Raw genomic sequence first — 15,751 nt, forward strand, 5'->3', positions numbered from 1 at the left:
CTCCTGCTGCACCAAGCTAAATAAAAACTGCTCTGGAGAGCATATTAGTGCGTACAAGGCGGTTTCTGGCGGCAAGCAACATTGACATAAACAACATAAGGACAATTAAAGACGCAACAAATAACATTTATAGACGACAAGGCCCCCTCCACGCAATAATACCCCTCGTCTGCCGAACAGCTCAGCAATCCTGAGCATGTCAATCGGTGAAGCTCGCCAGGAGGCCGCCAGAAAGGCGATGCTAAATCCTTTTCGGCAAAACTTGAACGACAGAAGACCACGTTTCTCCTCCCATGACACGGCCATTCAGAAGCGACTAGCTTTAAGCCAAGAATCATTGACGAAAACACACCATCGCCAGGCGATTCCAACCCATATTTACAGAAAAGCTTCGCGGACGACCCCACCACAAACCTAGCTAAGATAGTCGACAAGCTAAGAGAGTGACGGCCAAAATTGCTCTCTGTCCGCTCGCTTACGCTGAGAGCGTAAGAAATCTAAAAATAGAATTTGCTTGCTCGTGTGAGTAAAAACAATAGACGAGATCGTGTGTATGTGTGCGTACTTGTGCTGAAAGACGATTTTCGGGTCGAAATCAATTCTGATCGAAGAAACGAATCTACATATATGGAGTTTTGGCAATATAATGAAAACAATTAAAATTAATAATTCACGCCCTGAGTATTATAATTTTAAAGTTTTTTAAATTCGTATGTTAAGATCGCCGCTCGAATTAGCTGTCCTTTATGGTACATATTTATATTTATGACGATAATTAATTGTGTAATATATATGTACGTATGTTGATTTTTAAAAATATTTCAAATGCGTATTTTACAAATATTAAAAAAAGATCAGATGGTGCCTTTAGTTTTCCAAAGTATTAAAAATTTAAGTAATAAAAATTTAGAAAATAGAAATAAATAAATATAAATATGAAAAGTTTGTTGCAAGAGTCATATCTTGAGGCACGAAGTGCGGACACAAGCACTCAACAATCATTGCCTTATTAATTTTTCACACGCAAGCTGAATACTCTAATGACAAATATTCTAATATAAATTCATTTTTGAAATTTTTTCGTGATATTATGATTCGGCTATTACTATTTAATACACAAGTTTAATACTATATTATTACTATTTTATTTAAATAAGAATAACGTTAAGGCAATGAAAAACTAGAATTTTTCACATGGTGCCAATTGATCAAAAATAATATAGATTTAAAGTCTACCAACTTCCAAGGTGAAGGGAATTTTTTGTCAAATTTACAATGCATGAGCATACGTGTGCACACATACAGTTGTCTGCTATCACTGTATGCGTAGAAAAGAGCTGTTCGCTGTAGCGCTCTTCGCTCGAAAATATTAACAATCGTATACATTGATTTTTTGAAAAAAATGAATAATTTGATTGAAAATGATTTTTGAATGATATAATGAAAATCATTTTCTGTAAACAAATAATCGGTATTTTGATCAGAATTTTTTGAAATGATCCCAGTTCAGAATGTTATGTATAGTTGATTAAAGATCTAATACTTTGTCATTACTAGACTAAGAAAAATTTAAAAAATATTTATAAATAAATTGTATTTTATTTAATATAACTGAGTTATAAGTTTATTAATGAATTTAATGTTAAACATTTTCCTTTGGTTACTATTTATAAAATAATATAAAAACGCTGTGCTTGCCGCTTTGACGAGTTTGAGATTTTTGTAAAGGCCATTCAGTCTTCGGCCGATTAATGGTTGCGGCCCAACTGATACATAGATATCATTATGGCATAGTAGGCCTTGTCATTTCGCACTGTACTTTTTATTATTTTTCATACGAGTGAACTGGCAACATGTCGAGCCCGTGAGTAACTAGGTTTTTCCTATGGAAAAAATAGCAAATCACAATAAAATCTTATAGCCAGAACAAGAACAACAGCAGCTGAATCAGTTTTGTAGTAGGCTAGAGGTACATAAGTGTAATATAGCAACATAGTATATAAACATTAAGTGTATAAACATTAAGTCATGGTTCGCTTTCGGGTGGCATTCTCTCTGTTTCGCAACATCGGCTCTGTAGCAACAAGCATAGATGCAGATCGCTAACGGAGAGGAAGTCAGTCGAATGCTAAAGCTGGAAATGAAAAGTACCGAATAAACTGAAGAGGCTAAATCCTGTGTTCCTGTGTTATTTAAATTAGAGGGCTTATTATACCCCTAAATATGGATTTATTATTGCGTATGACAACCGATGCAGTAAATGAATTTTCGGGAGATACAAGTGCACGCAAATGGATCCTACAGGTGAAAAATATAGCCAGCGTTTATGGAATACATGAACCGTATATAAAGATTTTGATCGTCAGTAAGATAAAAGGAAAAGCATGCATGTGGTTGCATGCAGATCCAGAACGTGTATTGCTACCAACAGAGCAGTTGTCGGCTGAGCTTATATCAATGTTTGGTGAGAGGAAGTCGAAGTTAGAAGCAAGGCGAAAATTTGAGGAACGAAAATGGACAGCGGGCGAAAGCTTTGTTGCTTATGCAGACGATAAGGTGATGCTTGCACATGGAATAAAAATGGATGATGAAGAATTGGTGGCGCTCCTCATTGAAGGTATTCCGAATGAAATGCTACGTAACCAAGCCCGTATCCAATGCTTTGAAGATATCCAGCACATAAAGTTGGCATTTGCGGAAGTGAAACTACCGAAAATGTATGAAGCAGACAAGAAGGTGGCATCGGTGAACAATAATAACAGCACACTCTTGCGTTGTTTCAATTGCAATTCGAAGGGACACTGGGCCAAAGAGTGCAGGAAGCCAAACCGCGAAAAAGGGTCATGCTATGCCTGTGGTGAGATGGGGCACTTTGCAGCAAAGTGCCTGAAAAACAAGAATGGGGATGAAAACAATTACGTAAGATATTTTGAAATTAATTTTATGAACAATTCTAAATCAAAATTTATTACAGCATGCCTCATAGACACGGGAAGCCCCATTTCGTTTATCAAAATTAGTAAAGTACCTAAAGATGTTATTGAAGTACCAGTTTTAAGTTCATTTTACGGATTAAACAAAAGTTCCTTGAAAACATATGGAAAAATATTGTGTTACGTTATGAAAAATTTGAATAAAATACACTTTAATTTAATAATAGTGGCAAACGAGTCTATGAGTCATGATGTAGTATTGGGAAGAGACTTTATGGAAGCATGCAACTTATGCTTGAATCTGGACACCTTGAAAATTATTACAGTGGATAAAATTGGAAGTCGATGTAACAAGAAAAGCGATAAAATGCTAGAAGAAACAAATATGTACAACAATAGTAAAACAGTTAGCGATAATGTTAGTCAAGGTAGTAGTAAAAGTCAAATGATTAGTGACAAGGTTAAAAATAAATTAGAGAAAGCTGTCAATGCTGAAATAAGCACAGCGAAGAGGGAAATGCTTGAAATTAATGTAATAGATGACTCAATTGATTACAAAATAGGTGATCAGGTGGATCATAATATGAAATGTCAATTTATTGAGTTGGTAGAAAACTGTTATGTTAATAAAGAAAGACCGAATGAACCGGAGATTCGGTGTGAAATACAATTAAGATTAAATGACCCGAAACCGTTAGTTGTTCTCCTAGAAGATTAGCATATACTGAAAAAGAAAAGCTGCAGATTATCTTAGATGAGTATCTAAAAAGCGGAATTATTAAACCGAGTGATTCAGAGTATGCATCTCCGATAGTATTAGTGAAAAAGAAAACAGGAGACCTAAGATTATGTGTTGATTACAGAAAACTTAACAAAACAATGGTCAAAGATAATTATCCTTTACCATTGATTGATGATTTGTTGGATAGATTAGTAAATAAAACGATATTCTCGAAGTTAGATCTTAAACATGGCTACTTTCATGTTTTTGTTAATAAGGAATCGATGAAATATACATCTTTTATGACGCCTTTGGGACAGTTTGAATTTTTAAGGATGCCAATGGGGCTGAAAAATGCACCGGCGGTCTTTCAGAGATTTATTAATAGAATTTTCGAGGATATGATAAGGCAGGATAAAGTTATTATATATATGGATGACATTATGATAGCTAGCAAAGGAATTAAGGAACATATGGAAGTACTTAGGGAAGTTTTTGACAGGTTGACGAGGAACAAATTAGAGCTGAGAATGGATAAATGTGAGTTTCTGCAATCGAGTGTACAATATTTAGGATTTTTAATAACAAGTAAGGGAATACAGGCCAATAACAAGGGAATAGAAGCAATTAGAGATTTTCCAGTACCAGATAAGGTGCATGATGTCAGAAGCTTTTTAGGATTGTGTTCATATTTTAGAAGATTCATTAAGGGTTTTTCAACGATAGCAAAACCTTTATATGACTTATTGAAGAAAGACAAAGAATTTTCGTTTGAAGAAAAAGAGTTAGAATGTTTTGAGACACTTAAGAAAAAGTTAGTGGAAGCTCCAGTGTTAGGGTTATATTGTTATAAGGATGAAATAGAGTTACATACAGATGCAAGTGCACAAGGCTTTGGTGCAGTGTTATTGCAAAAGAAAGAGGATATGAAATGGCACCCTATATTTTATTACTCGAAAGCCACAACAAAGGATGAGGCCAAATATCATAGTTTTGAACTTGAAACATTGGCCATCCTGTATGCATTAAGAAGATTTAGAATCTATGTACAGGGAAAGAGATTTAAAATTGTTACGGATTGCAACGCATTAACTCTAACGTTAAATAGAGTAGAATTAAATCCTAGGATTGCAAGGTGGGCATTAGAACTATTAGAGTACGATTTTGAGTTAGTTCATAAAGCAGGAAAGCATATGCAGCATGTGGATGCATTGAGCAGAAATACGAACATATTAGTGATAGAAACTAATAGTTTTGAAGATAATTTAATTATTTGTCAAGCAAAAGATGAAAAGTTGAAAAATATTAGAAAAAAATTAGAGAAAACGGAAGATAAAATTTTTGAAATGAGAAATGGTGTACTTTATAGGAAGGCTATGGTGGAAGATTGTTGTTTTGTGTACCAGAAGAAATGGAAGAAAAAATTTTATATAAATATCACAATGAATTAGGTCACTTAGGGAGAGATAAGGTTATCGATGCTATTGTTAAGACTTATTGGTTTTCGAATATGAAAGAAAAAGTTGTTAGGCATATAGGAAATTGTTTGAGATGTGTGGCATTTTCACCGAAGTCTGGAAAAGAAGAAGGAATGCTGCATAGCATCCCAAAGGGAAATGTGCCGTTTGAGATAATACATATCGATCATTATGGACCGGTAGATAACGGTAGAATAAAGAAACATCTGTTTGTAATAATAGATGGATTCACAAAATATGTTAGGTTATACGCAACAAAAACAACGAACACAAAGGAAGTAATTCTAGCTTTAAAGGATTATTTTAGATCATATAACAGGCCGAAAGTTATAGTATCAGATAGGGGGACCTGTTTTACATCCGAAGATTTTGCAAAATGTATGGAAGAGTATAATATTAAACACATAAAGATAGCGACAGGTTCACCCCAGGCCAATGGACAGGTAGAAAGAGTCAATAGAATAGTAGGGCCTATGATAGCTAAATTAACAGACATTGAAAAGGGATTGCATTGGGATGCAGTTATTGAAGACGTAGAATTTTCTCTGAATAATACCAAACAAAGAAGTGTAGCGGAATCTCCCAGCAAGATGTTGTTTGGAATTGAACAAAAGGGAAAAGTTGTTGATGAATTAAGACAAAAATTAGAAGAGTTAGATAATGTTAGTGAAATTAGAGACCTGAAAGAAATAAGAAGAAAAGGATCGGAATCGCAATTAAAAGCACAGAGGTATAATGAAAAAAGATATAATAATAAGAAAAAAGAAAGTACGCAGTACAAAGTAGGAGATTACATTATGGTTAAGAATTTCGATAGTACAGGAGGAGTTGCTAGAAAGCTAATACCTAAACATAAGGGTCCATATGTAATAGAGAAGGTATTGAAAAATGATAGGTTTTTAATTAAAGATGTTGAAGGTTTTCAATTGGCGCGCAATCCATATCAAGGTGTCTGGAGTAGTCAAAATATTAAACATTGGATAGGGAGTAGAAAGTAAATTTGTATAATTAAAGATAAGAAAAAAAAAAAAAAAAAATGTTTTAAGTAAATAGCGACTAAGAACAATGTAATAAGTATAAGTTCAAAATTTCGACAAGATCAGGTGATCTTAAATGTCAGGATGGTCGAATTGTAGTAGGCTAGAGGTACATAAGTGTAATATAGCAACATAGTATATAAACATTAAGTGTATAAACATTAAGTCATGGTTCGCTTTCGGGTGGCATTCTCTGTTTCGCAACATCGGCTCTGTAGCAACAAGCATAGATGCAGATCGCTAACGGAGAGGAAGTCAGTCGAATGCTAAAGCTGGAAATGAAAAGTACCGAATAAACTGAAGAGGCTAAATCCTGTGTTCCTGTGTTATTTAAATTAGAGGGCTTATTATACCCCTACAGTTTGTTCCTCGGGATCAAGGGCAACGAGTGCCTCTGCCGCGTGCCCATCGACTACATTCAGGAGACGTTCAACCAGATGGGCCTGGAGTACTTCACCGAGACACTGCAAGTGATCCTGAATCCGGTGTTCGACAGTTCCTTGGACTGGGTCTTCGGCGATGAGGAGAAGTGGTACGGCATGATCCCCGCCCGATACATCATGTCGGAGAGAGGCGCGGATGATATGCGCCAAAAGTATGAGAGAGGGGACTTCGAAGTGTGTCCAAAGCTCTCCTGTAGGCAGAAAACCCTTCCTGTGGGCCCCAGCGACGTGTGTGGCAAGTCCAACGTGAAAATCTTCTGCCCTCGCTGTAACGACTTTTACGAGCTGCGATCCGATACACAGCTGGACGGAGCAATGTTCGGGACCAGCTTCTCGCACAACTTCTTCGCGCAGCGGCCGAACTTGAGACCACAGCCGCCCCTGGACGTCCACCGGTAAGTAATTCTCCGAATTTAGTCCTGGTTTTTTTCTACACAAAGCGCTTGCATTTGCAGTCTATTTGGCTTCCGGTTTTTACGAGACGGCCTTGATGAAGCTCGAATCGCCTGAGTCCTCGCCCAAGAATATCGGATCCTCGGTCAACAAGTCCCAATGAATAATCTCTCCCACACGAGGGAGAGCAGAAATGGTTGTCCTATATATCAGTCAGCTTGTACTCACTCCAACACACACGACAAACCTAAGCCTTTTCTACTGACGACGCGGACTGCGGCGCATGTTTTTCCTTCCCTTCACAAAAGGGTATGCGTGCACCAAAGTTCACGGGCCAGGCTGGCCAATGCTTGCTGCATAGCGGCATCTCCACAGCAACGACGTTACCAGCACCACTGAAAGCAGAAACAGGATTACTATAGGCAATGCGCAGGAACAGTAAGCACAATTATTACAATAAGAAATAACACGCGAGTTTTCTGCTTCGTTTTCGCGTGGGAGAGGAGAAACTAGTTTCCCGAAATGCCATTGACACTGACAAACGCGAGTAACTGGCGGGAAAAATACTAGAATCCGAAAAATACTAACTTGAACAATTCTAGTATTTTTTCCCGATAGTCAGCTGGCGGAGAAAAATGATACTAGCCGATAAGCCCGTCAAAAAGGCTGGCGGAAAAATTGCTAGCATATCGATCATACGCCGTGCCTATGAGCTATCGAAGAAGCCCGCCTACGTGCCTAGCCCAAAGCTGTTGAGATTATAAAACCGACAGAGGCGCGCGAGTTACCACTACACATTCCCCACTCCCCTGAAACCGTCCAGATTCCGCTAAATGACAACGGCATCAAGGGCCACAACAACAACAACTCAGTAGTCCACCTACATGAATAAACACATATTATAAAATAAGCTCATACACATGTTACACACACACTTTGAGCATACATGGTCTCGAACATTCTAGGAATAGATTGCACCATAACGATAATGTTGCATCAGCCTCTAATTGTGCGTTGATTGGTCAGTTTACATTTGTAGCTTTAAAAGGACCGTTATAGCGAGGCGTTGTAACCGATGCCTAGCGCAGTTTCGGCGTTAGGCAAAAGAAGTTTTTGCGACGCATTGGCACTCGCATTTTGATGGTACGAAGGGACACACTTAAAACCGGAACACCTTAAATGTAATTTTCAAATAAAATAAGAACATACTCATTTGTTACCTAATCTGTGTTCGGAATTAAAACATATAATTTAACCAACAGTCCACGTGGAGCTACGGCCCATCTATAACTGCAGCAGTCGATAACCAGGAGCGGATTGCATATTCCTGGGGACACAACCTACGACGCTTCTTGAGTAAAAATTTGTGAGTAGAGTGATATTTTAAAAAGACGCAAGAGTTACTTAACTGCACTTAAAAGTAAAACGTAGTTTTTATTTCACCAAATGAAAAAGAAAATGAAACAAAAACGAAAAAAATATATAAATATATCATAATAATAAATATATTATTAAAAACTAAATATCAACAAAAAAATATGTATATAAAAAAATTGAACAAAATGAAAGTCCAAATTTTTACGGGGAAAGCATAACAAGCAGATGCCGCTCTAAATAAGAAGCACTGTGATACAAAACAATCTGCTGCCACTCTAAATAAGAAGCAATGTTATAAAAAAAAAAAGAAGGGCTACATACATACATACATACAGAAAGTAACGAGACTACAGTTAGAATGCAGCGTAGAAGCAGAGATCTGGGAAGTGCTGTGAGAGGGCTGCTAGGCTCGATGCGAACATTATGTTCGAACAAGTCAGTGGTAGATGCTTGATCCCAGTGCCGACATGTAGTGGAGGGAGGTTCCGTCAAGTTGGACGCGAACAATTATGTTCGAACAGGTCACTGATACGCGACGGAACCACACAAACGTACATACGTAACATAAGCTCACAGTAATTTGTGCAAAAACCACAACCTTTAAAGTGGCAACGTGTTGCAAAACACTTGTCGATTTGTAGTGGGGAAGAGGTTCCGTCAAGTTGGACGCGAACAATTATGTTCGAACAGGTCACTGATACGCGATGGAGAGTCAAATACAATGAAATTTTCATTGCGACGTACATATGAGTCGGTTAGTATGTCGTGAATGTGGAAGATAACATATTATATAAAAAATTAAAACGAATCAACACATTAATACAATGTAACCTTGCCTCCATCTTATAATATCAAATGAAATATATTCCACACAATACATATATTAATCCAAGTATCATTTCAGGTATTGAAACTTTAATAAAAGCATTTATCATACACCAAATCACACTGTATATTAGATATATAAGATAATATGTAATTTTTTTTTTTTTTACTTTGCTTTTTTTATTTATTGAATCTTCTTGTATAAGAACTAACAATAAGTTTAAAAATCGTAACTATAACAAGTATTTTTTGAACAGTTGTATTATTTTTCTAATTGTTCTATGATTAAACGGCCCTAATAATTTATTCGCTGGGTTGGTAGGTCCTTTCGCCGGAGACGGGAACGGCTGCTGAGCTGGATTAGACCTCGCGCTAGGTGGTTGGGGTGCGTGTAAAGCTTGCTATGGTATTTTTCCTTAAGTTCCGTGATTGCGTTGGTAACTGAAGGGATATTTAAGTCTCTTTGGATGCTTTCACTCCGAACGTACCACGGTGCCCCAGTGATGGTTCTCAGAATCTTTGATTGTGCTCGCTGTATGATGTCAATATTGCTGTTGCTGGCATTGCCCCATAACTGTGAGCCATAGGTCCAGATAGGTTTCAATATAGAATTGTAGAGCAAGACCTTGTGAGCTAGGCTGAGCGGAGAACCAGAGTTGATGAGCCAGTGTAAGTTGTTGGCTTTGAGTTTAAGTTGGGTTTTTTGGCTTCAATGTGCCTGCGCCATGTGAGTCTTCTGTCAAGGTGTACTCCTAGGTACGCTACCTCATCTGCTTTCGGGAGTGGTATGTTGTTCAACAAGAGCGGAGGACAGTCTTGTCTGTTTAGCGTAAACGTCACGTGCTTGCATTTTTGCTCGTTTACTTTTATTCGCCAGTCAGAGAGCCACTTCTCAATGTCGATGAGGTACAGTGCCAACTGTGCTGTAGCTTTGATAGGGACCTTGAACGGCTAAGGATAGCTGTATCGTCGGCAAATGTGGATACCGTTAAGCGACTATTTGTAGGGATGTCGGCTGTATAGATGAGGTATAAGGTTGGCCCAAGAACGCTGCCTTGAGGGACTCCAGCCTCAATTGTATGATCAGTGGAAGTGGCAGTGTTGCACCGCACTGCAAACTTTCTGTCATAGAGGTAAGACTTTAGAAGTTTGTGTGTGCTTTCGGGTAGGGATGTTTTAATTTTAAACATTAGGCCGTCGAGCCAGACTCTGTCGAATGCTTGGGATACGTCTAAAAATACTGCTGTACAGTATTCGCGATATTCAAATGCAGTTCTTATTTCCGTTGTAATACGATTCACCTGTTCAATGGTTCCATGGCTTTCGCGAAATCCAAATTGTTGGGCTGGGATTATATTGTGGTATATCAGATGTTGATTAAGTCGGATCAGCAGGCATTTTTCGAATAGTTTCGAAATACATGAGAGTAGACTTATTGGTCTGTAAGATGAAGCGACTGACTAATCGACCTCTTCCATCGTTGTGGAAAGTAACCAAGTTTGGTGATGGCATTAAAGAGCTTGGTTATGTAGCGAACTGCAGAATGTGGCATCTGGATGATCATTTCCGGTGTTATAAGGTCGCAGCCGGGGGATTTTTTTGGGCTGAGATTGTCTTTGATTATTTTAGTTACTTCTTTAGGACGAAACACAATTGGGGTGTGTTGCTGGTGGTGGTTTACGGGATAGACGGTAGCGCGAATGTGCTAGTAGCCTGGTTTGGCGTGAACACATTTTGTAGGTGAGCAGGTGAGGGATAATGCAAGATAATATTAAATGTCATCAAAATTTAAGCATAAGACTAAATCTACTAATCATAATTTAACTCGGACTACTAGACAGACAACCAAAACACCCACCCTTATAAGAAACATAACCGAAACTAACCTAACAGACTTAACCGCAAGCTCAAGAATGAGTAACGCTCCTCAAAATACGTCGGGGTCCAGCATATATGAATTGCCTGCCGGGCTCCCAGACGTTATTAAGTACCTTCCGACCTACGACGGTAAGCCTTACGCACTTAAGAGATTCATAGAAAGTGTGGAAGAGATTTTATTGATGTTTAGAGACACAGACCAAACTCCAAGAGGGAAAATGTATTTAGGAGCGATCAGGAATAAAATAGAGGGCAAAGCGAGTGAATTGTTAGATAGATTGAATACCCCATTAGACTGGGATGAAATTAAGAGGAATTTAACAAGAAAGTTACTAGATAACAGGGATGTACTGACCTTAATAGAGGAACTACATGAGGTTCCTTTTAGAAGGCTGCCAAAAACAAAACTGTATGATACCATTTTGGATCTAAAACGAGTATTGACATGCATGGCCGATTCAAAGGAACTACCAGCCTTAGCTATTCTAGAAAAAAAGAATTTCTATATGACTCTTTGCCTGAAAACCTTTATTAAGGGTCTAACCGTACCACTCCGGAATGTGGTCAAAGCTTCTAGACCAAATACGTTGGATGAAGCATTTATATAGCCATTCAGGAGAGGGATGAGTATATGCAGGAGAGACGACGGTACCCAGCAAATCAACATAATAATCGTATTTCAGACTACCAGCAGGGCAGAGGACAGTATAGAGCTCTTCCTTACTCAACCGAGAATCGTTACGGACAGCGCCATCGCTCTAACAACGAGGGTAATGGACATAATAATTTCTCTAGAGCAATTATGCCACCTAAGACAGAATCAACAGATAGCCACTCGCGCCAATATAGAGGTGGAAAATTCGATAGTTCACGTCAGACTAATACTAGCAGATTTAACAATCTGGAAGCCTCTTCGGAGCAACCAGCACTTCACAATTTAGAGGAAACTGTAAATTTTCAAAGACCAGCCTCAGAGAGCAGACAGGGTACCTAAAAAGTTATAAGGATAAACCCGGATCGACACTACCCTATACTTTGATTAATTCACCGTTTGGTAGGAAGTTACGTTATTTAATAGATACAGGGGCATCGAATTCCTTTATCGATCCTAAATTTGTTCCGCTTCAGCAGAGAGAATCCTTAAGCACAAATATAGTCATAAAAACTGTATTAAAGGAAATTCAGGTCACCGAAAAGGTCGAATATCCAGCATTTTCCGAATTTAATTTAAAAGACACTTTCATATTTTTAATCCTCAAATTTCACGAATATTTCGACGGACTAATAGGTCTTGACATCTTATGTACTATAAAAGCAAATATAGATCTTAAAATGTTAATTTTACAAGCCCCTGCGGCAATTATCCCCATTCATATTGAACGAAATAGAGCTACGGATATATTTAAATCGAAGCCAGTTCGGGAATGATAGTGCAGATACAGTCGTATGTGAACAGGGACCATTTTTATGGACGGACCACCTTTCTGACGAAGAAGCAAACCAACTTAAACACCTATGTTTGCAATTTCCCTTCCCTTTTCACGACCCGTCAGATGGATTAACATTCTCAAATACAAACAAACACAAAATAGAAACTACAGACGACATACCCATTTATGCCAAACCCTTTAGATACTCCTACCAAGAACAAAAATAGATCAATGACCAAATCAAAAATATGTTAGAACAAAACATAATTAGAGAAAGCCATTCACCTTGGAGCTCACCTGTTTGGTTGATTCCGAAGAAATCCGAAACACTTTGATTTGGCTAGTGGTTATCATCAAATACAAATGGAACCGAAAGATATTCCTAAAACAGCCTTCACGGCATTAGACGGACACTACGAATTTGCCAGAATGCCATTTGGCCTGACAAATGCCCCTGCAACATTCCAAAGGGTAATGAACAACGTTTTAGGTAACTTGAAAGGGAGATGTTGTTTAGTTTATCTCGACGACATCATAGTTTTTTCTGGTTTATTGCAACAACACATATCAGACTTAAAAGAAGTATTCAGTAAAATAAGTTACGCCAAATTAAAGCTCCATTCACAGAAATCAACATTTCTAAAGAAAGAGACAGAATTTTTAGGACACATTGTTACGGACCAAGGTATTAAACCAAATCCGGGCAAGATTATCGCCATTAAAAAATTTCGCTTTCCTCATTCTAAAAAAAAATTAAATCCTTTTTAGGATTACTAGGCTATTATAGGAAGTTTATTAAAGATATGGCCAGAATAACGAAACCACTTACAGTCCAATTAAAAGGCAATTTAAAGTCTGTTACAATAGTAACAGTAGTAAAGTATATCGATGCATTCGAAAAATGCAAAACCCATCTTTGCAATGATCCCCCTTTCTAAAAGATTTATCTTAACAACAGACGCATGTAACGTTGCCCTATGAGCGGTGCTATCACAAGGTCCCTTGGGTTCGGACAAGTCGGTCTGTTTTGCAAGTAGAACCGATAGTCCGATACAGAACGTAACTATGCCACTGTCGAGAAAGAAATGTTAGCAAAATATGGGCTGTTAAATAATTTCGCCCTTACTTGTTTGGAAGAAAATTCGTTATAGTAACTGATCATAAGCCACCTACATGGCTGATGAGTTTTAAGGAACCGACCTCCAAAATAGTTAGATGGATAATGCAATTATTACAATATGATTACGGAATTTTGTATAAGAAAGGTTCTCAAAACTTGGTAGCGGATGTATTGAGCAGGGTAGAAATCGACATGAACATAAATGATAGTAACTCAATAACGGGGACGTGTGGAGATGCAGTCCACACAACAGACGAACAGATGGATAATCACATCCATATCTCAGAAAAACCCTTAAACGATTTTAACTACCAAGTAATATTGAAATATGGTCCTCCTATAGAATCTAAAACTGAAGTTATATTTACCATAAACGAAAAACGAGACAAGTAATTTCTGAACTGTCTTTTACAGAACAACGAATTACAGATATTTTAAAGTAAACCTTGAAGGCAAACAGGACTGTTGCAATTTTTGCACCCGACGATATTTTTCAACAAATACAAGAGAGTTAAAAAAAATACCAATAACATTTATATAAACATTTATAAAAATAACAATAACATTTATAACATTTTAGGATGTACTATCTTCTTAAACGATTTACTAGAAACACAGGACCAAGAGTTTCAAATTAACAAATATCACATAATAATAATCATGGAGGTACAGACGAAACCGTTGCTCACATGCAAAGACAATTCTATTTTCCAAATATGTACCATTATAATAGTCTCATCGCTCGATACCACGTCATCGCTTAACTATACTATTCACCAACCAGCCCAAGTTCGAGAGGGGTTTTCGAGTAGTTATCAGACATCTCCACCACTCCCAATCCATGCTCGTGGATAGTCCAAGAAATGCTGAAGGTCGGATTCCATGCGCGCTTCGTCAGAGATATGACGAATCCGGCTACAGGTGGCCCCATGCGAATGTTTGAAGTGGAGATCGTCATGGCCAAGGACGGCAGTCATGACAAAATTATCTCACTCAAACAAACGGTGGGCAAAGGGTGGATATTGAAAGGAAGAACAGGGCACGGGAGCCGGTCCAGTGCTACAGATGCCAGGGCTTCAGGCATGCCAAAAGTTTATGCACAAGGCCACCAAGATGCATGAAATGCACTGGCGATCATCTGTTATCCTGCTGCACCAAGCTAAATCTACCCCTGCCACTTGCGTCAACTGCTCTGGAGAGCATATTAGTGCGTACAAGGCGGTTTCTGGCGGCAAACAACATTGACATAAACAAAATACGGACAATTAAAGACGCAACAAATAACATTTGTAGACGACAAGGCCCCCTCCACGCAATATTACCCTTCGTCAGCCGTACAGCTCAGCAATCCTGAGCAGGTCAATCGGTGGAGCTCGCCAGGAGGCCGCCAGAAAGTCGATTCTAAATCCTTTTCGGCAAAACTTGAACAGGATGAACACGTTTTTCCACGTTTCTAGCTTTAAGCCACGAATCATTGACGAATACACTCCATCGCCAGGCAATTCCAACCCATATTTACAAAAAAGCTTCGCGGTCGACCCCACCACACACCTAGCTAAGATAGTCGACAAGCTAAGAGAGAGAGCGTAAGAAATCTAAAAATAGAATTTGCTTGCTCGTGTGAGTAAAAACAATAGACGAGAACATGTGTATGTGTGCGTACTTGTGCTGGAAGACGATTTTCGGGTCGAAATCAATTCTGATTAAAACAAACGAATATACATATTTGGAGTTTTGGCAATATGATGAAAAAAATTAAAATTAATAATTCACGCCCTGACTATTATAATTTTAAAGTTTTTTAAATTCGTATGCTAAGATCGCCGCTCGAATTAGCTGCCCTTTACATAGTTATATTTATGACGATAATTAATTGTGTAATATATATGTACATATAACATTCATTATTTACATTTTAAATTTTTTATTAAATTTTATTAAATTTAAATTTAAAATTAAAATTAATTTTTAAAATTTTATTAATTTATTTAAATTAATTACATTTTTTTATACACATTTGTTTTTTATTATTTTTAAAAATATTTCAAATGCGTATTTTACAAATATTAAAAAAAGATCAGATGGTGCCTTTAGTTTTCCGAAGTATTAAAAATTT

At 37.6% G+C, this 15,751-nt stretch overlaps 1 protein-coding gene across 1 annotated transcript; it reads left to right on the plus strand.

Annotated features, from left to right (window-relative positions):
- Positions 1-6,540: 6,540 nt before the first annotated feature.
- LOC117150085 (stellate orphon protein at 12D-like) lies at positions 6,541-6,939 on the plus strand (the record flags this gene model as incomplete). Its single annotated transcript, XM_033316928.1, has 1 exon — positions 6,541-6,939. A coding segment is annotated over one exon (399 nt), but the record flags the coding sequence as incomplete, so codon positions are not given.
- Positions 6,940-15,751: the final 8,812 nt, after the last annotated feature.

Source organism: Drosophila mauritiana, unplaced genomic scaffold (genome assembly GCF_004382145.1).
Source record: "Drosophila mauritiana strain mau12 unplaced genomic scaffold, ASM438214v1 Y_31, whole genome shotgun sequence".
In the NCBI taxonomy this organism is placed as follows: Eukaryota; Metazoa; Arthropoda; class Insecta; order Diptera; family Drosophilidae; genus Drosophila; species Drosophila mauritiana.